The sequence below is a fragment of the Folsomia candida genome, unplaced genomic scaffold, assembly GCF_002217175.1.
Source record: "Folsomia candida strain VU population unplaced genomic scaffold, ASM221717v1 Fcan01_Sc009, whole genome shotgun sequence".
Classification (NCBI taxonomy): Eukaryota; Metazoa; Arthropoda; class Collembola; order Entomobryomorpha; family Isotomidae; genus Folsomia; species Folsomia candida.
Window position 1 is genome coordinate 1,009,169 of NW_019091201.1, and position 21,779 is coordinate 1,030,947.

The 21,779-nt window shown below is 36.3% G+C and overlaps 6 protein-coding genes across 9 annotated transcripts; 3 read left to right on the forward strand and 3 right to left on the reverse strand.

Moving 5' to 3' along the window:
* Positions 1-1,269: 1,269 nt before the first annotated feature.
* LOC110853908 (mitogen-activated protein kinase kinase kinase 15) lies at positions 1,270-9,232 on the forward strand. 3 transcript variants are annotated; one of them, XM_022102263.2, is made up of 35 exons: positions 1,270-1,865; positions 1,935-2,020; positions 2,089-2,208; positions 2,289-2,332; positions 2,404-2,496; positions 2,572-2,629; positions 2,695-2,754; positions 2,829-2,941; positions 3,020-3,307; positions 3,399-3,475; positions 3,547-3,753; positions 3,826-3,917; positions 4,004-4,043; positions 4,107-4,245; positions 4,334-4,373; positions 4,454-4,490; positions 4,564-4,696; positions 4,771-4,823; positions 4,913-5,043; positions 5,112-5,364; positions 5,430-5,597; positions 5,663-5,852; positions 5,918-5,984; positions 6,091-6,215; positions 6,291-6,322; positions 6,405-6,498; positions 6,862-6,954; positions 7,199-7,346; positions 7,421-7,474; positions 7,533-7,595; positions 7,673-7,937; positions 8,018-8,183; positions 8,267-8,669; positions 8,750-8,826; positions 8,893-9,232. In XM_022102263.2, the coding sequence occupies exons 1-35, from the start codon at positions 1,766-1,768 to the stop codon at positions 9,014-9,016; spliced, it is 4,233 nt and encodes a 1,410-aa protein (XP_021957955.1). In that variant the 5' UTR covers positions 1,270-1,765; the 3' UTR covers positions 9,017-9,232. The 3 variants fall into 3 exon arrangements, with proteins under 3 accessions (XP_021957955.1, XP_035710665.1, XP_035710666.1); XM_035854772.1 differs by having other exon boundaries at positions 1,938-2,020; XM_035854773.1 differs by lacking the exon at positions 6,862-6,954.
* Positions 9,233-9,339: 107 nt separating this feature from the next.
* On the forward strand, positions 9,340-10,593 carry LOC110853796 (ribosome biogenesis protein NSA2 homolog). The gene is made up of 3 exons (XM_022102130.2): positions 9,340-9,489; positions 9,650-10,380; positions 10,478-10,593. The coding sequence occupies exons 2-3, from the start codon at positions 9,652-9,654 to the stop codon at positions 10,529-10,531; spliced, it is 783 nt and encodes a 260-aa protein (XP_021957822.1). The 5' UTR covers positions 9,340-9,489; positions 9,650-9,651; the 3' UTR covers positions 10,532-10,593.
* On the reverse strand, positions 10,527-13,314 carry LOC110854309. The gene is made up of 7 exons (XM_022102740.2): positions 13,141-13,314; positions 12,975-13,080; positions 12,808-12,894; positions 12,622-12,713; positions 11,594-12,548; positions 10,947-11,513; positions 10,527-10,867 (listed from the first exon to the last, which is right to left on the reverse strand). The coding sequence occupies exons 5-7, from the start codon at positions 11,771-11,773 to the stop codon at positions 10,628-10,630; spliced, it is 987 nt and encodes a 328-aa protein (XP_021958432.2). The 5' UTR covers positions 11,774-12,548; positions 12,622-12,713; positions 12,808-12,894; positions 12,975-13,080; positions 13,141-13,314; the 3' UTR covers positions 10,527-10,627.
* A 104-nt stretch (positions 13,315-13,418) lies between these two features.
* LOC110854308 lies at positions 13,419-15,110 on the reverse strand. Its single transcript, XM_022102739.2, has 4 exons — positions 14,321-15,110; positions 13,905-14,242; positions 13,685-13,827; positions 13,419-13,605 (listed from the first exon to the last, which is right to left on the reverse strand). Exons 1-4 carry the CDS (start codon positions 14,390-14,392, stop codon positions 13,562-13,564), a joined length of 597 nt encoding a protein of 198 aa, XP_021958431.1. The 5' UTR covers positions 14,393-15,110; the 3' UTR covers positions 13,419-13,561.
* On the forward strand, positions 15,051-15,994 carry LOC110854131. Of its 2 annotated transcripts, none has more exons than XM_022102531.2 (3): positions 15,051-15,205; positions 15,283-15,542; positions 15,628-15,994. In XM_022102531.2, the coding sequence occupies exons 1-3, from the start codon at positions 15,190-15,192 to the stop codon at positions 15,811-15,813; spliced, it is 462 nt and encodes a 153-aa protein (XP_021958223.1). In that variant the 5' UTR covers positions 15,051-15,189; the 3' UTR covers positions 15,814-15,994. The 2 variants fall into 2 exon arrangements, with proteins under 2 accessions (XP_021958223.1, XP_021958224.1); XM_022102532.2 differs by having other exon boundaries at positions 15,068-15,205; positions 15,286-15,542.
* On the reverse strand, positions 15,817-18,706 carry LOC110854130 (polycomb protein EED). The gene is made up of 8 exons (XM_022102530.2): positions 18,169-18,706; positions 17,804-17,994; positions 17,399-17,567; positions 17,130-17,333; positions 16,839-17,062; positions 16,645-16,750; positions 16,473-16,558; positions 15,817-16,391 (listed from the first exon to the last, which is right to left on the reverse strand). The coding sequence occupies exons 1-8, from the start codon at positions 18,313-18,315 to the stop codon at positions 16,091-16,093; spliced, it is 1,428 nt and encodes a 475-aa protein (XP_021958222.1). The 5' UTR covers positions 18,316-18,706; the 3' UTR covers positions 15,817-16,090.
* Between the last annotated feature and the right edge of the window lie 3,073 nt (positions 18,707-21,779).

Here is a 21,779-nt window from a genome sequence, read left to right on the forward strand (position 1 = left end):
TCATATGAAAGGGTTAAACACGAGATTACAATGATAATGGACGGACGGGATATATCATCTAATAATTCAAATTGCTAATATAATGCTGTTTGAGTGTTTGCACTACTAATGGACCGTAGCATATAGCCTGATGCTCAATCTGATTGACGCAATAATTATCAGCAATGAATATGTGTGATTGATAAGTGCTCATATAAATATCATTTTATTTTGCCAAAATATTTGGTTGGATAGTATGCATGTTATGCGGAGTATGGATTAAAGGGGGAGGTAAATATTTCTATGCATGTTGAATATGTTTAGAGAGAAATGTGAAATATTTTGCATTTCTTTAATATTCTTGTGAGTATGAAATTTTATGCTTAGGCTATACCCCAAAAAACAAATTAAATAAATACGTTCGCAGTTTGTGTAACTAAATTAGATTAATATTATTGTAGCTAAATTGGAGAGTTTGGTTTTTATTTATTTATTTGACATATTTCATGAATCTAAAAATTTACGAATTTTATACCTGACTTTTCAGGTATAAAACTTCAACCTAGCACAAAAAAGTCTACGCATGACTCATTGCATCACGATGACCAAGACACAAGAACGCCATGCACCATCATTACATGAGTCCTTATTTGGCAACCTTAATGATAAGCAATTCAAGTCGAATCCTTCATTTCCTCTCCACACTTCCCTACCTTCTCGTCATCATGGTCAACTTTTACATACCACGCGCAACCAAAAAATGCAGTCCAGTTTACCGTCTATATGACAAAAAAGTGAGTTTCATATTACATTCTGCATACCAAAAAGTTCCACCAAGAAAATAATGCGTGCATCATATGCATGAATTGAACTGATACGATTATACACAGACATCGCGTCCGAGCGACGATAAAACATTAATGTTCTTGTGATAGTTCAGTATATGCAATATTTAGAACTATGCTGCATATTATTATGCATACTCACTTACCATGCATTCTAATAACCAAGCAAAACTGATGATGCTCAAGGTTTTTGGACAGTTAACAGCGTTATAAATATTATCCAAAGTCAGAGTCAGATGGGTGAAGTTCATAGCCAACGTATCTCTATCTATGTATCTGGTACTGTTCAGTTTTGTATGAACATTTGCTGAATGCAATGTTGTTATTATGTAACATATAACTGGGCATATATGTACCAGCATCAGCATCCTTTTACTACTTAACAGACTTCTTTATACAGCTTAAAAAGTGAGGGATGTATTGGAGCAAGGTAAAAACTCAGCGATCAGTCTTAATGCAAACACCTTCAAGAAGACTGTAACATTCGGAAGGAACATCACATACTCCGTAGAAGAAAGATACTAAAAACTATTTTCAGATCTGACTCTTTGGAGCATCTTTGACTACATGTGCTAATGCGTTTGGTGCTCCTGTGTTTAACAAATAGTTTGCGAATTTTAGTCTGCGAATCGAGTTAGAGTATGAGTCATGTGAGATTTGTAGCTCTTTAATTGCCTTCAAACTAGACGAATTAAAGCCCTTGTTAAGGCGAGTGAGTGACTAAATAAGAAGAAAAGTAGCGTTGAGCGTTACTTTGCTTGAGTGAAATTGACAAATTAAGCGAGGAGAAAATAACAACGAGAAATTCAGGAGAAGCATTGACGAGTCACGAGCTTCAATTAAACTAAATCATAAATTATTACAAAGATAATCAGCTCAGTCCTTAAAAATCTTTCAAAACGGCTGGAAGTACGAAGAAAAGTGCTAGTGTAAGCACATTCATGCAACCAGAGGCGGACAAAGTACATCGAAGTCATTCATTCTGTACAGCAAAAGGTGCCAAAATGCCGTCAAATGCGGGGATCGAGCTGGAAATCCCTGGTATGGAGAAACTAATTTGAATTTGTATTTATGCTAATTTTTCAATATTAAATGCTATCATTCTCCTAGTAGAAAACAAGGCATCGACGGACAGCATTGGGTCAAGAAGCGATAACTCGGGGACTACACAAATAGCTTCGCCACAACGACCAAAGGTGATAATGACGGCTATTTAAATTTTAAAATGATTTAATTAATCAAGGTACCACCCTTAAAATTTCAGGTCGATGTGGCGTTTGTTATCGATTTGCAAAATCCCATCAATCTCGCCCAGAGAAAGCAAGCATTTGAAGATGTTAAAAATGCATGCTCTACTTTAAACGCTAATTGCCATCATGTTCAGGTAACTTGCGAACTCATTAAAATTCTTGAATTGTGTAATGCACATTTTGCATGCATAATGAAAATATATGATCTTTTTAGTTTGAGAAATTGGATTTTGGAGAAGCCAACGTGCTTGAAACAATGTAAGATTTGACGTTTGTTATGCTTTTCATTTTAATTTAATTCATGTATTCTTACGTGTTTTATCCGACAGGTATAATGCTGACATTGCGTTGATTGATTTGTCCATCGATATTCAGAAAAATACGCTGTTTTACCATTTGGGCGTACGAGAAAGTTTTGGGATGTAAGAAATGCGCTTTCAAATTAGCGTTACACAAGAAAATAATGATGTACTGAATTTTGTTTTATTAACTTCAAGGAAAGAGAACATTCTCACGTATAACGATTTTGAAACAGAAATAGCAATGCCATTGAAAGTATGTACTACCAAAGATTTATCTGTATTCTAAATTTTGCTTAAAATTGTAATTTCTCAAATCAGTTATCATGTACAAATTACCCGGTGGTGACATACCGAACTTTGGAGTGTGGTTCTTGCGTTGTAAGTTTTATAAAATGTTCATCTATTACATCAATAGTGTACAAACTTTGAAATACCAAACTAATTTAATCAAGGTGACAATGCCTACTGCAATAATATCAAGTGGAGAAGATACCGGCGTGGAGACGAAAATGCCATTATCACACAAAATTAAAAGATTGCTGCAAGATGTGGAAATTCAATCCAAGTATTTAAATATGTTGATATTAAGTATAAAATAGCTACGCTAAGAATTATGGATCTTAAGTATATTTATATCTTGTAGGGCGCACATAAAAGAAAAATTTCTTACCGATCTTCGCAAAACCCGAGAGAGTCTCACAGGAAAGGAGTTATCAAAAGCTTTACACGCCATGAAAAAGCGGTTGGACGACCCCAACGTTATTTCTGGCGACGTTGTTCACAATATCCTCGTCTCGTTCAGAGACATTCAAGACTACGATGCAATGGTCAATCTCGTCGATAACTTGGAATTTCTCAAGTCAATCCACAATTACAAAAACTGTATCAACACGCCGGCCATAAAACATTTGTATGCGTTTGCTCTCAACAGGTACAAACTTCAAATATTTTTTAATTTGTATAAAATTTGATGATGGAAAATTGGTAACTCAATTCCAATCCATTTATGTACTCAATTTTAGGAGAAACAAAGAAGGAGACCGTGAGAAAGCATTGCAAGTAATTACAAAAGCTTTGGAAAAGAAGGAAAACCATGTCCGTAAGTGTCCCATCCAGTGAATTTTACGGTATCCATATTATTGGACTAAAGTCAACATTTATTTTTAATAGCTGACCTGGTCTGCCTATGTGGTCGAGTGTATAAAGATAAATTTGTCGAGTCAAGTTACACGGACAAAGAAAGTTTAGAACATGCAATTCATTGGTATCGGAAAGGTTTCGAAGTTCAGCCGAATGAATATGCGGGGATCAATTTGGCCACTTTATTGGTCGTCAGTGGCAAAGAATTTTCAGAAAGTGAAGAACTCCAACATATTGGTCAGTTATTCTTTGTGACTAATTATGAATTGCATATTAATTATTTCTAAACTTACTTTTTGGTAATTTTAGGAATGGTGCTAAATAATCTCATTGGAAAGAAAGGTAGTCTAGCTTCGCTTACTTACTGGGATATCGCAACTTTTTTCGAAATCAGCGTGCTGGTTAGCAATCATTTTATTTTGACAATTCATATCAGTTTATGGATCATACATAATGTAGAAATAAAATGTTCTTCTGGTTGTTGCAGGCCAAGAATTACGGAAAAGCAATACAAGCCGCAGAATGCAGTAAGTATTTATTAACTCAAATCTATATGTCCCAAAACTGACACCTACATATAAATTTTTCAGTGTTTAAATTGCAACCACCAAATTGGTATTTACAATCGACAATTGGAAACATCACGCTTATCAAGCAGTTTCGGAAACAAACCGAGGCCGAGACACCGGAAGAAGTGATTTTCGGTTTCTGGACAGAGTATTTTGTCGAGTAAGTACATTCTTAAGTTGCATCGATATTTTTTTATTGACAGACATTTTAGAAATCATATATTTTACTATCCTTTTCCACCTTTTAGTGCAACCAAAAGCGATGTGGGCGATACGATTAGGATTCCTGTATGTCCTGTTTTTTAATTGAGATTTTGGTTAACGTAAATATTGATTCACTTACTGAACCGAGTTTTATGCATGTACAGATTCTCATCCTGGAACCCTCTCGTGTTTTTATGCCAAGTTAGTGCCATTTTGCCTAATTTTACCAACCCAAACCATTCACAATTGATAATCCAATGATCTGATCTTGTAGGCTTTGTCATACTAAATCTTGGAGCAGAACAGAAATCTCTAAATATTTCAAACATTTGTTTAAAATGTCTCAAGTCAAGTTGTAAACAACGACATGACTGGCTTTTCACGGCTGACATGATCAAATCCTGTTCGTAAGTACTTATCAATAAATATGCAGAATTTCAGAATTTTCTACTGCAGACTTTAAATAATTGTTTGATTCCAGACTTTACAAAAGAGATGATCGATGCGTCTTCTTGTACGTCCACGAGAACTCTGGTATGCAAATGATGAAAGTTCTAATGCATGCATATTTCATTTTTCCAACCTATAAATTTTTAACATATTCATGCCTTTTTTCTTAACAGACGACTTTCACATGTACTTTCCCAACAGCCTATTTCGGGAACATTTTTATAATTTGGTGCTGAAAATCACTGCCGATCAAGCAAATAAATTTACTGATTTGGATGCTGTCATGCCCGAAGAACAAATTAGAGTATGAATGAATATTATGCATTTTTGGTTGTGCATGTTAACTTTTACATTGATTTTTCTTATTGCCAGTACGAATACGAACTGGATGACCAAAGTAAGAAAGTGATCTTGGGAAAGGGGACTTACGGCATCGTTTACGCAGCCCGAGATCTCAACACTCAAGTTAGAATTGCAGTTAAAGAGATTCCAGAAAAGAATTTGGGGGAGGTTCAACCCCTCCACGAGGAAATCCGTCTCCACTCCCAGCTCAGACACAGGAACATTGTCCAGTATCTTGGATCAGTCTCGGAAGATAATATTTTCAAAATATTCATGGAGCAAGGTGAGTTTATATACTCTGACATAAGTTGAATTATTTTTATCTTTGACTGTATTGTACACAATTAGTTCCCGGAGGAAGTTTGTCCGCCCTGTTGCGCTCGAAGTGGGGGCCACTCAAAGGGAGCGAGTCCACAATTGCTTATTACACGAAACAAATATTAGAAGGGCTGAAATATCTTCACGACCAAAAAATTGTGCACAGGGACATCAAGGGGGACAACGTTCTTGTGAACAGTAAGTCATTTCAGTCGTCTAGCTTTAAATTTGATTTTATAATTTCTATAATTATGTACTTTTAGCGTACTCTGGCGTTGTGAAAATATCCGATTTCGGTACATCAAAACGGTTGGCTGGGTTGTCACAACTCACAAAAACCTTTGCTGGGACCCTGCAGTATATGGCGCCCGAAGTAATCGACAAGGGCCAACGAGGTTACGGTGCGGCTGCGGATATTTGGTCGTTGGGATGCACCATTGTGGAAATGGCAACGTAAAAAAGCTTAACTAAATTAATTGACAACCTTAATAAAAAATAAACCTACATTTTTTCCACAGTGGAAAACCACCATTCATTGAGCTCGGTTCGGCTGAAGCTGCAATGTTTAAAGTCGGATTTTATAAGGTGCGAATAAGGTCACTCTTTTTATGTTGGCCCTTCCTTCTCTAAATCTCATATGACTAAAATTATTTAATTGGACAAACTTTATCCTATATTTATCATATTCCAGATGCATCCACAAATTCCGTCAGAAATGAGTGAGCGTGCGAAAAGTTTCATTCTTCGATGTTTCGAACCTGATCCGGACAAACGTGCAGGAGCATCTGCATTACTCGAAGATCCATTTTTGACAGAGTGAGTTTTCTTCAAAATAATGTTTTCGAAAAATTTGCTATTATTTCTCTAATACAAAACATTTAATTCTACCAGATCCGGTCGTAAAAAGAATATTAGAGCCACAGGTTAGTCTTTCGAGCACATTAATAATGTTTTTTAATTAGCCTGTTGAAAACTGAAATTTCAACGTTATTATTTTTCTCACAGCCACTCAAGAATTTGCAAGAAGCATCTCTGTCCCTGCAGATCGCATCATTGCTGCAGAAAAGAGCAGGAGACAAGCCCTTTCCAACGAGGAGTGGTACGTGTCTCACAATTGAAGACAAATGTCATCACTAAGTATTTATAACACCGGCATTTTGCACAAATAGCAAAATTCCAATAATTTGTCGGTGTCGGCCGCTAATCAATCTTCAATCTTATATGAGAACATGTAGACCTCAAAAGTAGACGATCAAGTAGTAATTCCTTATATTATTAGTATTATTATGTAGTGGTTGTAAGGGCAAATCGCAAGGTGGGCTTCTTGCAAAGATATCACATGCATACAATTCAGAAACGACTTCTCGAACGAATCCTATAAAAATCCTTGTTGTGATGTGACTAACAAAATCCTTGACAAACTGATTGCACCGATGGTATGTGAAACTTATCTAAATTGCAGCTCCTCCCCCAAGAAGAGTCCTTCAAATACTGTGGGAGGTTGTTCACCCTCTTCTCCATACTTCTCGTCCGACTCTGCGATATCATTTGCGAGGTGCTCATCATAAAACTGTTTTACTTATCTACTTTAAGAAAACATTACAGTTTTTTAGTGAAAATTTTCTGTCATAATATGGTCACTGCCAAATGTGCTTTTGCTTTTTGTTGTAAATATTTATGTCGATTGTTCCTTCACTTTATCACGTTAATAACAATTTACTCACTTAAATTTTGCCTTTACTAACATTAAATAAATTGGGTTTAAATTAATGTCTGAGTTAAAATTCTGTATTTTCTAGTACAAATACCAACATTTCCGAATATGACGAGTCTAATCGGAGAGGTTCAAATGGTCAAATGGTTCCAATTTCTCCCGACACCGAACTGTCAAAAACAAGTCCGAATGTTGGAGAAGGCGGAGAACAGGACACGTTTTATTTGCTAAAGGTAACTTGTAAATATGCAATGCATATTATGCATTTAATGAAAAACTGAAAAACTTATTTCTTTTGCAAACATAGAAAGAATCACAACGAAGAACGACACTCAATAAAGTATTGACACAGGACGAAAAGGTAAAAGCAAATAACTATGAGACGCAAGATAAGATGATATAATTTAAGATAATTACAGAGAATTGTGGACGTTTGGACTCGAAATTATGAACGCGATGTGGACGGGGCAATACTCAAGAGGGTAAATTTCGCATAAAATGTAGATATATTTAAATACACACGATATGCAATGTAATATTTTGTTTTCGACCTTTTTAGGAACACATTGTTCGCATTCTTCACGGTCTTCGAGAATTTATTGAGACGAATGATAGAAGAAAACTGGAAGAATTCATATCCAACTTTAAGCATGATTTATCTCTGGACACAAACGGAGTAAACCAGATGCACTTGGCAATTTTTTTATTCAGAGATGCTGTGAACAACGCGTTGAGATCACACAATATAAAACCGCATTGGATGTTTGCTCTGGATGCATTAACAAGCTCAGCGATTCAGACAGCAATTCACATTTTATCACCAGGTACGTAAAATATCACAGAGTTGATACATGTGTATTTAGTAAATAGCGCAAAATAATGTATCTCTTAACTTTTTACACAGAACCAGGACGAGATAATCGTGAAGGGGGTGGCTCTGACGGTATCGGTTCGACATCTGGGGTATCAACCGTGAATTCTCTAAAGTCTCACAAAGCATTGGATTTTTCCTCAAAAATGCATTCCGAATATCACGAACAACTTGACACCCTTCGCCTTGAAAACGAGAGGTGTGTAAATGAGTCAGAAATTTTCAGAAATCTTTACCAAAATATATATGAATACCAAAATTAATTGTAATCTTCTCGTTTAGATTATTATCTGACCTCCTTGAAGCCCAGAAATCGTATCAAACCATTCTCAGATCCAGTCTGGATGAACAAAAACTTCACTTACAACTACTCAGCCAAACCGCACAACAAATGCGAGTCTTTGGACAATTGATAACTTTAACCCCACCGACAATCATTCGTTCATCCGAGACAGGCTTTAGTTCTCATCACACAATTAATTCGGAGGACGACCTCAGTTCTCAAGCCGGTGTTGCAGACATTCTCCCTGAAGGCACTTCGGGAAATGGAGACAACGTCACTGGATCAGCAAACTCGTCTTGTTGTCATCAACACAACGCTGCTCAGTTACCGTTAAATGTGAGAGACCCGAGATTGATCGAGTACCTCTCAGAGTTGCACTTGGATCGAATGTCGATTGAAAAAGTAACAGGAAATTTGAATATTTATTCTATTAATTATTGTACACTATATTAATCGTAATTATCTATCCCTCACGTATTTAGTTTCTCCAAGAGGAATACACGTATGACGACGTCTTTCACTACATGACCAGAGAAGATATTAAAAACTTGAAGTTAAAGTATGTTTCTATTAATTTTTTCATAAGATATTTCGAAATTTCAGTCTTTTTTATTACATTTTGCAGAGGTGGCGTGGAACTCCGCATATGGAAAGCCATTGTAAAGCATCGACGAACTCTCGGCCTAGATCCGGACGGTCACCGACAAGCAACTCCAGGATCGGCAGACATATCTTCGACAGATTTATGACAATCAAAGTAATATGATTATATATGATATATGACAATCTTCTCGACCACCACAAACGCCATAAAAATTGCAATATTGTGACATATTCCCGGTGCCAAATTATCGTATCTTACATAAAATACGAAAAATATTAGCTAGAAATATATTTTCTCATTTATAAAGTGACAAAAAACTAATGGCTTTCGGTTGTGGTGAATAAATTGAACTAATTTTTTACATTGTCTCATTTTTCTCACGACACACGAAGTCTCAATCTCAATTTATTCTCAAAATGCCTCCGAGCAAAAGATACGAGCTTTTTACATGAGCATGAGAATTCACAATGCCCCAACCAAGCGCTACGCTCAATGCTCGATCTTTTGCGAAAAACCCACGAGGTTGGCAATTCACAGATTTCCTTAAATTTCAACGTTTTTCAGGAACTTAATCCTGAAATTGATTTAAATTAAGGAGACCAACTGTTTGTGTTACCGGTAAGTAATTCATTATGTTTGTTATATTGATTTTGTTTTATACATGTTTGTAAAAACGGGTTTATTATTGTTTTCCAATTATTCAAAATGATTTGAATTTCAAATCAAATCAAAACATAAATTATTAGATGCCAATTAAAATGTTAACTCTGAATTTTAGAAATGCCACAAAACGAGCATATCGAGCTTCACCGGAAGCGGTACGGTCGTCGATTGGATTATGAGGAGAGGAAACGTAAACGAGAAGCCCGTTCAGCTCACACCATCGCCAAGAAGGCGCAAGGCCTTCGTGGATTAAGGGCCAAGCTGTACAATAAGCAACGACACAATGAAAAGATTCAGATGAAGAAGACCATCAAGGCGCACGAAGAAAAGATGACCAAGACTAAAACGGAGAAAGAAGTCCAAGATGGGGCCCTTCCTGCTTATCTTCTTGATCGTGAGACACAACAGCGGTCAAAAATCTTATCAAATCAGATTAAACAGAAGAGGAAAGAGAAGGCTGGCAAATGGGACGTTCCAATCCCCAAAGTTAGGGCACAGTCAGAAGCTGAAGTTTTCAAAGTGCTAAAATCTGGAAAATCTAAACGTAAAGCGTGGAAAAGGATGGTCACTAAAGTCACCTTTGTTGGGGAAGGATTCACACGAAAACCTCCAAAGTTTGAGAGATTCATTCGACCCATGGGACTCCGATTTAAGACGGCGCATGTAACTCACCCAGAACTCAAGACCACATTTCATCTTCCAATGATTGGCGTCAAGAAAAATCCAAGTTCTTCAATGTACACGAGTCTAGGAGTTATTACAAAGGGTACCGTTATTGAGGTTAATGTTAGTGAATTGGGTTTAGTTACACAAACGGGGAAAGTTGTATGGGGAAAATATGCTCAGGTGAGTTTTAAATACTTAAAACATACAATTTGAATAATTACAAACATTATAATTATGTAATTAAAAACACTAATAATTGACTCTTTATGTATTTCAGGTTACAAATCACCCAGAAAATGATGGATGTATTAACGCAGTTTTAATTGTTTAATCTTTTCTTTATAATGTTACTTTTTATTTGTCAGAAAATAAAGTAAGTTCGTATGACTCGTATTCTCGTGAAAAGAAAGTGCTTAATTTTACATAATTACTGTGAAATGATTTGCTGTTTTCTAAATAGTAATCCAGGTGGTGGGGGTGGCAGTGCACTAAAATTTAATATCCTCCTTGAAGGATTCGTGTTAAAATTATTTCCATCTTTTGTCTTTGGTATAAAAAAGCTTGTAATTCCATTTAGAAAGTTTTGAATTTGGTTTTGAATCTGGTTAACAGAGTTCGTTACTATATTTTCTGCTCCTTCAATTGTCGATCGTAATCCTTCTCCAACCTATTAAGAATTTAGAAAAAGCCACATTAAATTAATATGCAAATTTTATTCATATTTTCAGAACCTATTTAAAATATACCTTTGAGGAAAATTGCATAATATTTTGCACCATCCCATTTTGACGTCCGGCTCGTGATGAGTTTGTCGTCCTACTTTCTCCTCCCGTCAAATTATTAAAATTATGATTGTATTCAAGTCCAGCGTGCAGTATAGGAATTTCGAATTCTACAACTTTGGTTGCATTTGTGTCTGACGAATTTGATGCAGATTTTGATGAATTTAGTGACGAGTGATGCTGTTGAAATTTGCGTTGTTGATGCCTTATGAAGTGCTGAATCCCGTCCAATTCTCTTTCAAGATTTGCCTCAGTGTCCTGCGAAATAATTGATCCCTTTTCTGTGAGAAATGTTTGCACTGTTTGCAGAATATTTCCAACGTTCTGAATGTCTTTCTGACCTTGTTGAGAAACATTCCTCATGGCGTTGATGATGAGTTGGTCGATATTTAGGATGGTGTCATTTAAGACTTGGGCGAGTCGTTGGATTCCGGGCGATGCGGTGAAAGGCGTAAATTTGGTTTGATTTTGATGTGGCTTCTCCGTTCTGGTGATTATATCCGGCGTTGTAGAGTTTTGAGTTGTAATGGTCTGAAGAGTTGAATTTTGGTAAAATTGCGAATTTTCAGGTCATTTCATACATATGCATTATGTGAGATTGTGTTCCTTACCTCATGATTTGTTGGTTCCGTGGAATTGAGAATTTCTGAAGAATTATTAACTTGGCTGACCCTGATTGTATCATTTGATGGAGAAGGTCTGAGAGTAATTGACACTGAATTTGATGTGCTAATCAGCATAGATGACGCCAAGATCATCATTGAAAACTTTGGCAGGCGTAATATGGTCATTTCTACTACTATTATTGACTGTGTGGGTGTGGTTTCCAAAAATAGTATTTATGATAAGCTAGTATAGCACTTCTATGTACTTGACGAATCTAAAAAACGGCGTGGACAAAAGAAGTGTGTCCTATTTATATTTTTTCAGTCATTAACATCAACTTGTAAATATGCTGTTATGAGAATCTCAAGACTTGCACTTTCATTTATGCACAACTTATTTACTTAATTACTACTCTCATTATTATTTGCATATTCCATATTGATTTATTACAATTTACCAAGAAAATGTAGCCCGTAAACGTCGTTACAAAGAGTGAAGATAATCATTTCATAAAAATATGACCTCGTTAAAATTATAATTCGGAAGCAAAAGTGAACGTGAGTCATTTCATTATACTGTTTGGGGAGTTGAGATTTCATAAACGGACATGGGGACATGCGTTCCGTTCGACTCTTTCTTCTGTACAATTTAAATGACCTCATCATTTGCTAGTAAGAGTTTTCCCTGATCCGAACCATTGTCACTCTCGTAAAGGTGTGGTTCAGAATTGTTATTATTACTCTCATCTAAAGAATTAGCTTTTAATCGTCTCACTTCTGTGACAAAAGATTTTACGACGCCGCACGATGCCAACTTGTACATGATGGTGGATCCAGTGTACGTCATAATTAATTCGTAGCCATGTACGTCAAATATAAGTTGACCAGCATTGATACCAACGTCCACTGCGGTTAGGGTAACAGTTAATAATAGCCATTTGTGGCATTGACTATCATTCCTCTAAACCAAAGATGGATAAATTAGTGGAATCATCATGATCGAGTATTATATAATGAATAACGATATTTCTTACAATTTCTGCAGCACGTATAAGTTTGAGGGCAATAAGTAATTCGGCAACATGAACAAGAACTCCCAGGAAGCTGGATGTCAAGCCAATCATTTCTATTCATGAAATATTTGCGATAAACTTTTACTTTTACGGCATAAATGATTAATAGTTTAGTTTGCATTCAAATTGTTTTGTTGGTAATAATACCTGACAAGAGTGCACACGCAGTTTCATTTTTACAGTTTTCCATTGAATGTAAAAGTTCCTCTACGGAAAGGTGAGAAAAACTGCAATCTATCCGCATGGCATAATGTTTAGTTAACAATGATTACTGATACAGCTAATGAAGTTAAAAAAATAATGAAACAACACACTTGAAAAGTCAAAACTGACTCCAATTTGGTTAAAGATATGAATAAAATCGTCCGTTTGAGTGAGAAACGCCACAGCATAAGTGATAATACCAACTATTTGGACTGCCTGTATATGTACGTATCTATATAAGTTTAATTTCAGAAATTGGTTGATTTTTTAAATTACCACGTCCGATTTCCCGATCCATTTTACTAAAGATTGAAGATCAATTTTGTTAAGAATGTCACAATGCATGTTAAATTACGAAGATCTGAGGACCCGATGACCGATAGAACAAGACAATGTTGGTGCCAGTTGTTAATCTGCAATGCCGTAAAATTTTAAAATTAAGTACATCAGTTCGTCATTCGTTTCGAAATTCTTGGTTTGTCCAGAGTACGTAGGTACATTTTGTGGTTAGTTCGTCGTCATTGTGAAATTTACTCTCATTGCGGTTACAAAAATTGTGCAAAACATAAAGAGCTTATTTATTGAACTTTTTTCGTGTCCTAATAACCCAGAAGTAAAATCCATGCAAATCACAGTAACAAAAGTCTCATGAATACATCGTATCACAATTAAGAAGTATTTCAACTATTAGTTTCAATTATTTTGTTAGTAAGTGAGCCCCCGATGCTTGGAATCCATCCTCTGAAATAAATGACACGACACCATAAATACTTACATATTTAGTTATTTTTGGTAATATCACAAAATTCACAAATCTCACCGTCGGCTTTCCAACTAACAGAGTACGTCTTTCCATCATCTCCAACGTACTCATATGAGCCCTGCATAACACTTCCCGTCCCTTCTTTCAGCTTCTTTAAGGATCCTTCTCTCTTCTGAGATGTCCCATCGCCAGAAATGGTTCTGAAAAATTATAATTAAAAAACTATAGATTTTTTTATACAAATTATTGAGGAGTAATAAGTCATGCTCTCAATTACTCAAAGTTGTATCTCCCCAAATGATCGTCCATGAATTTGAATTTCACGATGGGAATTGCTTTCTTGATTTCAAAAGTTCCTTGGCTCGTGAAAACCGGGCTGGACGCAAACATTTTTACTTTCTCCATATTTTTCAAAGGATCAGATCGTGAAGAAATCTGGAAAATGCTGGGGCCGAAAGTATCCTCTTCTTCCACAAGGGACACGCTTTTCCTCATTCGGTGGTTACCAGCCGGCATTGATCGAGCTCTGGGGACCTCATCGTCATCATCCGGGATTCCATACTGAGCAAATGCCTCAGTGATCAAGACAGTGAAGATGACACCGATCAAAATATTCTAAAAGTGTGTACAATTAACTTGTAATATGGAAAATAACCAATTTTAATTGAAAAGAAGGCAGTTGCAATGTCTTACCCGTCTCATTTTCCCACTTTCTCCAAGTCTCACAAACTTTGTCAAGATTTTTAATGCAACTAACCATCCCATCCTTTGAGTGAATGCCTTTTATAGGAAACCATATTTGCAAGGTTATTCGATCCCATAATGACAATGGCAATCTCTCTTTCTAAGTAATTTTGTTTTCTCGAGACTTTCGGAAAGTACATTAGACAGAAGAACCTTCAAAAAGTTCAAATGCACCATTTTAAGAAACACACCCTTCACATTATAAAACTTTTCAACAAGGTGACCTTGCCATCAATGTCAGTCTCTGCTGATCAAGTTCATGGAGTTCATGCAATAATATGCATGAAAAAGTTAGGTAATAAAGGCCATAATTATGGAATAAAGTTGAGATTTTAGATCATGTCAAATTCGATAGCATTTATTCAGTAAGGCCAAACACATTCTTATTTCTTTACTTTATGAATTCAGTAATCTTTATCTTATTAATTACCGAATCTGTTATACAAACAGAACGCAGTTTGTATAAGCTTCTGACAGTGACAGTAGACAAGGAAGTGTAGGCCGTGTAAATAGGCACATGCAAACAGGGCTTCAAGAATGTAGGGCTTTTAAGTACAGTAAAATTAAGTCATTTTGGAATGTATGATTGGGTTTGAGGGCAATATACATTATGTAGATTGAGCCTAAGATAGCCCTTAACATGGACTGACCACATGCCTTAGGTCAGTTCTATTTTCGGAAGTACCTGATTTTAGTACCCCGTTTTAAATGAACCTGCCACAAAATGGTGTTCGTCTCCATTTTAAATACATGAGTTATTTACACCATTATTGTGGCTGTAAGTCTTGTGAATCTGCAACCTTGATCTTGCCCAGAAAATGTCACATCTTCAAGGTAAGTGTTTAAAAGAGCGTAACAAAATTTACAATTTATTTTGAACCGACTAATCCATGAATTAATATATGTCACAGCAGGCATTATTATTCTGATCCTCAAATTCACCCTAATTTTTACGCATGGATCAGACAATGATGTCGAACTGAGACCCGTAATCAATTATGATGATATAAGCGCAGATGTCACATTTTGTCAGACGTATTACCCTTATTCGTACTCCAAGTGTTTAAGGATCTGTTCCTCCCACTCGGAACCAACCTGTGTCGACGATGATCTCTGCGTCTGTGACACCAATGACAAATATTCGTCGGTCACCACTATCAATGAAAAACAGGTATGTTCTTACAAATATACGTACATAGAATTCCTTGTCGAATAAAGTAATAGATATCATAGAAAGTAACTTATATTTCTATTAGACTCTGCAAAATAAGTTTGGGGTAACCACTACCGCAGATTGCAAACAAAGTATTTTTTGCAAAGAAAGTTGCCAAAACACAGTCTCTCAAAATGGACGGACATTTACAACGGGGGTGCTATGCGTTCAAACAACCAAAGATTATGGACTTATTAACATGTGCGTTTGCCGAAAGACAAATTTTTAATAATTAGTAGGTAATTCATCCGTCTAGTTTATTTTTTTACATTGAGACCTTTTAGATAGATAAAAGTATTGTAAATCTATGTAATTTATAATTTAATTAACATGTGTATAACATTATGTGTCCATGTCGTATTACTACATGAAGCTATAAACCTTTGAAAATAAATTTGGCTAAAAATGGACACAAGTATAAAAACAAATTAAACAAAGTTCGTTATGGCATATCATTTTTGCCGTACTCCGATTTTCCAATTATTACAAACACACACCGAATACCATTATTTCTCAATAATGTCTTCCCTATGTTCCTTATTTATATCCCATCTCCAAACGGTCCCATCGTCGCAAACGCAAATTAAAATTGACGCATCTCTCGACAATGCCGTTTGTCGGATAGCAGTAACGCATTTTGGATGGGTTAAAATACTGGCTTTTATCAAGCTTGGTTCTACCACATCTAAATTATAAATGAACGTTTTTCCACTTTTATTACCTAGGGCCATACTCTTCTTGGAATAGTCGAAAGAAAATCTAATAAACCAGATGTCGCAATCTTTGATATCCAACCTTGTGATGATTCTATTTAGCAAAATAATAACAATGTAAATGCAGACTCTGTGATTGAGTTGAATTCATATTTTAGTTCGAAACGGAACTTACGACGCCTCGGTGGTATTGAGGTGAACATCATCCCACGTTTGAAAAGTCTTCCCAGCTTTCCAACACACCACTTGATCTTCGCAAGACTATAATATGACGAAATACTTATTATTCTGGTAGTTTGCAGATAGAAATGATACATATGCAGTTGTCGATTAAAGCTGTGCATTACTTTTGAAAATATGAAATCTCCGAACCACTTTGTGCAGTCCACATAGTTTCTGTGGACATCCCTTGTTGAAAAATCCGGAAAATTTTGCTTCATGGTGGGGAATGGTCTGTAGGGTTATAAGATATTGCAGTTTATCTATATATTTCATTAACTCATTGTCAGTCTTCTAGAATAACTCCTTAGTATAGACATACTTGGAGTTTTTCGGGTGGTAGATGTAGGATGACAAGATTGCCTCCTCTATTTCAGGCTTGTCCAATTTCCAAACTTTTAAGGAATGGTCCATCCCACATGACACTAAACGTGATCCAGTTATATCTATATCGGCGGCCAATACTTCATCTCGGTGCCCTTCAACCCCTCCAAAAATGACGACACAAAAATCTGTCTTGATATTCCACAAGCGTAACGAGTGGTCCTATCAAGTACGATAATTTTGATTTATTTGTTTACATCTTCATTGATCAATTGTTTGAAATTCATACTTTTGACGCAGATAATAATAAATTAGGGTCCTTGGGATGGAATATAAGATCATTGATGGCATGACCATGCCCGAGGTAATGCTTGATACATGTACCAGTCCCTGGGGAAAATATGCGTATAATTCCTCGCGCTCCAGCAGCGGCAAGTAATGGGTTTCCAGATGCGTCATCCGTCCATGCGCACGTGTAAAAATTTTCATCGGACTAAAACAACAAGTAAAGAGGAAGTTAACAAGGGTTAACATTGTAAGCTAGTGGAAAAAACTTACATCAGGGTCTTCATACACTTGAGTTAAGACAAAAGCTCCACCCTTTGGGCATTCATAAATAGAGACCCTTTTGCTTCCCACCGTAGCCAAAATATTCTGACCATCCTTCAGGTTAATATGAAACTGACACCCAAAGATTGGCTGTCCGTGGTCTTCTTTAATGTGACACCTGCAGAATTTAGAACGTGTAATTACACTAATATATACAAGTACCTGGCCAAATTACTTGAAAATCACATTACAAAATACATCACTAGCTCATTTCAATTAATTAAAGTACATCTACTTTTCGTTGCAGTTGAAGGCAGTAATATACAGTAAAAATCATATTTACTGACTGACAACTACTACTCAATTAATAATTTGGCCAGATCAAATACATGACTTGGGGGTACAAAACCTTACACATATGTATATTTCCCTTTTGGCAAGGGTTGTTTCTTCCCTGTAGTTCTACCTGGACGTTTCCTTTTACGATTATTTCCCCCGGATTTTCTTATAGGGCCATCTTGGTGGCTCAGGGGGGTATTTGACCTACTCGTCGCATTTGTACTTATCGTCACGGCTGATGCACTGCCGCAGGTAGATGAACCGTCCTAAAATATTCAAGTTCAAAGTCAAATAGTTGCGACTACACACATACGGATCGTAACGGTATTCAATTTAATTAATTGCATAAGTTCAGCTAACAACTTGTAAGTATCATATCTAAAGACTTGCGTAATATTTGATGTCATAAAGTATTTTACTACTACTCCTTCCTTCCTTACATGTTCCATCTCTTCTTCGGACCCCACATCTGAATCGTGGTCATTGTTGCCATTAGTAAGGGAGCAGATTGCAGAGCTGCCGGGACCACCCTTCCCGCTAATGCTTATCTGATGGCTTGACCTTCCATTGGCGCCGTCCGTCGCCATACTTTTCCTAACTCCAATCCAGTGGTATCACAGAATGGTAAACAATTACTAAAGTACTGACTAGAAGACACTATGCAAACCGTTTTTCAATGAGTAACAAGTCTTTTAACAAAATTCTTTAATAAGCGTAAATTATTTGCGATGTTTTGTAAGCTGCACTGAATGTTTGCCGCGCTATAGCTCTGTCATCACTTTCACTCGTATTACAACGATTAAAGTAAATGATAACCTTAAAATCTGCAGTTTTAAAAAGTGTTATTGTTACGTAAACCGTTCCCTAAACGGAAAGGGAAATAGAATTAAACGGTTTAAATTAAAATGGTAAATGAGCGGCGTATTAAACAACGAAGTTTGGAAAAACAACCAACTGTATGACAAAAACTGTTTGATGAAAAATGAAAGTTGTTGAAGGATCGATCCCGCTACATTTTCGCCAGTACGTACGAAATCATACAGATGGAAACGAGGGATTCAAAGTAGAACTGGATCTCATCTCATCTCAAGAAGTCTCATCTCATCTCAAATCTTCTCAAACTAATCCTAAGCTTTTCATCAGGGAAACCCAGATTCTCGATAGACACTTTCCCTCCCTGACCACAACCATTGTATTCAGTGGCCGCGGAAGCCGTGGGGACATGTGGGGACACTAACATTGTAGAATAGGGGAGGGAGGGAATTATACAACATGGGCAGATTATGGGGACATCGAATAGGACATTTTCCCTCTGTCCCCACGCATCGCGGCCACTGATTGTATTCATGCTTTAGCAGACCGGAAGGAAGTGAATGCAAACAATCCAAATTTATGTAATGTATGCGACATCATTTGTTTGGGTTTCTTTGCTAAATACTAAAATCAACATACTCAACATACTATTTAGGATTATACTTGCATCGAGAGGGGTGGTATTGGTATTCCATCATTCCATCCTTCCATACATATGCAGCTGCTAAAGTCTTCCACAATTTATGTCGGCATTTCACGCAAATATTTATACTTCTTGAGTAATAGGATTTCTAACGCCTTCAAAAGAATTTAGAGCCCTTCTTCCCCATTTATATACACGCACGCATCAGCTTTCTCCCAGTGAAAGGAGTACGGAATTAAAATAAATTTTAATGTGAAAGGAATAAGCGAACCATACAATGCTCTCGCACATGACAAACACACAACACATACACGTCTGACATGGAATAATTATGAGCTTGCTTTTCACATCTCATTCATAACACTAATAGCATTACCAAACTCTGTTTACTCTACTTTCCCTCCCTCTTCTGCAAAGAGAGGGTGAAGTACTTTATCCTTATTTGTATGCAAACAAGAAATCGAGGTGGAGAAAGTCTGTCTCGGTATGCATATGGTATGGTACGACTTGTGCGTTATTATTGCGTAAGTAAAATGCAAATGATGAACGTGGGGTGAAAATATGAACGGAATATGGAAAACCCGAGAGGCTTTCTCCAGTTATTTAAGTAATAAAGGAGTAAATTAGTTCCTAGTGGACAATGTGAAATCCATTTTAATCTTGTTCTAGTCATGATAAATTCTTTACACCTGACGTCACCAGAGGTGAGAATAAAATAGAATAAAACTGAGTGAAATCTGAAAACTTGACGTAAAATTGACTTCGTTTCCTGGAATGATTGATCCATTTTTTACAGATGTTCAGAATTCAGTTAAGCATATGTATTGAGCACATATATAGAAATTGCTATGTGATTTATTCCAACAAAGAGATCTTGCTTTCACCTCACTTGTCTCCGTACTTATTTCCTGTTGATGTGTGGTGTTTCATGGTGCGAGAGTGATAAGAAGTTGAAAAGATGATGGGTTTCCATTTCAATAACATACAACAGAGATTCCATCAAGTCTTTTCCCGTTTTAGATTCGTTTCCAACTCGAAATCGCATATGATTCTCAACTTCCTTTCACTCTTACCCCAAATACCTTTGATCCAGTATTGTGCGTGCCATTCATGTGCATATTTCAAAGAAATTAGTATGCTTAGGGATAGCTACTTTATGTGAATGTTCTGTCAGTCTGTTTACCATCCTGAAGTATACAACATCTTGAACTTATTTTCTTTATCACATATTAGCAAGATATGAAAATGACCACTGACAAAGAATTTCTCTGTAGGTCATTATCACGATAAAATGCCACAAAATTTTGTTGACGGCATCTCCTGGATTTCGTCCCATGTCATCATAACTGCGAGATTCTTATAAACCTGAGAGTTACCGTTGGTGTCGTCGTTGGAAAGTTATACATAGCTCTACCGCTAGTTTCTTATATCTGTTTAGTAGATAGATTTCATCCCATTTGATTTATTTGATTTCCGGAGTAGAATTCAATTCACACTACAAGCCACGCTGTCAGCCACGATGGTAATATTAATTTAAAACTTAAATTACATACTCACTTGAAGAAAACAGTGCTTTTATTGAAAAATTTGATTTTTAAATATCATTATTAAAACCTCTCTATTTTTATGCTCATGCATACTCGTGTTTTTGAGTACCGAATAAACGTTTACATTTAAATAAACTCTTGTCATGTCATAATTTCATAATACTTAAAAGTTGACTTGTATAGTTTGCCACTTCATACCAACTGACAAGTCGACAGGTACTTAAAAAACGTTGATTTAATTAAATTAACTCAGTGACTCCAATCAAACTCACTTTGAGATGTTCTCATGCGAGAATTAAAATTCAGACCATCATTTCAATGCATCTATTATTCAAAAACCTTACAGTGCAGACTTCATTTAGCCCGACTCGGCGAGAGAGTGCTTTTCTAAATTTTTGTCCGAATTGACCCAACTACTATTTCCATCATCACATACCTACGTACAGTCGGTCGGACAGAAGGGTCACGTAAGCCCTTGTTCAGGTTAAAAATGATATTGACATATCCGTACTATCATTAATTAAAAGTTAGTACAGAACTTGTATAATGAACCAACTCGATTATTTTTTTCTGTTATGTGATGCATAACAAAAAAAGTGATGAGAACGCCTGGAAATCCTTTATACGTACCATTGCACAATCCATGATGTATAATTAATTTTATCAAAAAGCTTACCCACATCCATGCAAGGTAATATTTAACGCATCTAAATGATACGATTTTTATAGGGTGGCATACATAAGTGAAATGTTAATACTTTTAATTTGGCCATAATATGTACGCTAAGTTGGTCACAATTTTCTTTGATGGGGCAGCATTCCCATGTCCAACTTTGTAAAATAAAATAAGTCGCTTCACCTGCCCAGTTGCTGCTGAATTTCGGTGAGATTTAACCTGAATGATCATTATTACCATGTATTAACCGTAATCAAATTGAAATTTCAAAGAAAACGATCAGGTAAAAGGCTGACAGGCCACTCGTCCAGTTCTCAGATTTAGGGCATCGTTCTTCTCGTCGGCAACTGACCATCCCACCAAAAATGGTCA

What these genes read in the sequence shown, in the direction of transcription:
- LOC110853908 (XM_022102263.2), top strand. Translation starts at nt 1,766, where the DNA reads ATGCAACCAGAGGCGGACAAAGTACATCGAAGTCATTCATTCTGTACA. An exon ending in TGAAGAACTCCAACATATTG is followed by an intron (nt 3,754 to 3,825) that starts GTCAGTTATTCT and finishes TGGTAATTTTAG; the next exon opens with GAATGGTGCTAAATAATCTC. An exon ending in TTTTCGAAATCAGCGTGCTG is followed by an intron (nt 3,918 to 4,003) that starts GTTAGCAATCAT and finishes TGGTTGTTGCAG; the next exon opens with GCCAAGAATTACGGAAAAGC.
- LOC110853796 (XM_022102130.2), top strand. Translation starts at nt 9,652, where the DNA reads ATGCCACAAAACGAGCATATCGAGCTTCACCGGAAGCGGTACGGTCGT. An exon ending in TATGGGGAAAATATGCTCAG is followed by an intron (nt 10,381 to 10,477) that starts GTGAGTTTTAAA and finishes TATGTATTTCAG; the next exon opens with GTTACAAATCACCCAGAAAA.
- LOC110854309 (XM_022102740.2), bottom strand. Translation starts at nt 11,773, where the DNA reads ATGACCATATTACGCCTGCCAAAGTTTTCAATGATGATCTTGGCGTCA. An exon ending in CGGAACCAACAAATCATGAG is followed by an intron (nt 11,514 to 11,593) that starts GTAAGGAACACA and finishes TCAACTCTTCAG; the next exon opens with ACCATTACAACTCAAAACTC. An exon ending in TTATGCAATTTTCCTCAAAG is followed by an intron (nt 10,868 to 10,946) that starts GTATATTTTAAA and finishes AATTCTTAATAG; the next exon opens with GTTGGAGAAGGATTACGATC.
- LOC110854308 (XM_022102739.2), bottom strand. Translation starts at nt 14,392, where the DNA reads ATGGGATGGTTAGTTGCATTAAAAATCTTGACAAAGTTTGTGAGACTT. An exon ending in AAAGTGGGAAAATGAGACGG is followed by an intron (nt 14,243 to 14,320) that starts GTAAGACATTGC and finishes ACACACTTTTAG; the next exon opens with AATATTTTGATCGGTGTCAT. An exon ending in TGTTAGTTGGAAAGCCGACG is followed by an intron (nt 13,606 to 13,684) that starts GTGAGATTTGTG and finishes CATTTATTTCAG; the next exon opens with AGGATGGATTCCAAGCATCG.
- LOC110854131 (XM_022102531.2), top strand. An exon ending in CCACTATCAATGAAAAACAG is followed by an intron (nt 15,543 to 15,627) that starts GTATGTTCTTAC and finishes TATTTCTATTAG; the next exon opens with ACTCTGCAAAATAAGTTTGG.
- LOC110854130 (XM_022102530.2), bottom strand. Translation starts at nt 18,315, where the DNA reads ATGGCGACGGACGGCGCCAATGGAAGGTCAAGCCATCAGATAAGCATT. An exon ending in AAGTGTATGAAGACCCTGAT is followed by an intron (nt 17,334 to 17,398) that starts GTAAGTTTTTTC and finishes TTGTTGTTTTAG; the next exon opens with TCCGATGAAAATTTTTACAC. An exon ending in GAGATTTCATATTTTCAAAA is followed by an intron (nt 16,559 to 16,644) that starts GTAATGCACAGC and finishes GTCATATTATAG; the next exon opens with TCTTGCGAAGATCAAGTGGT.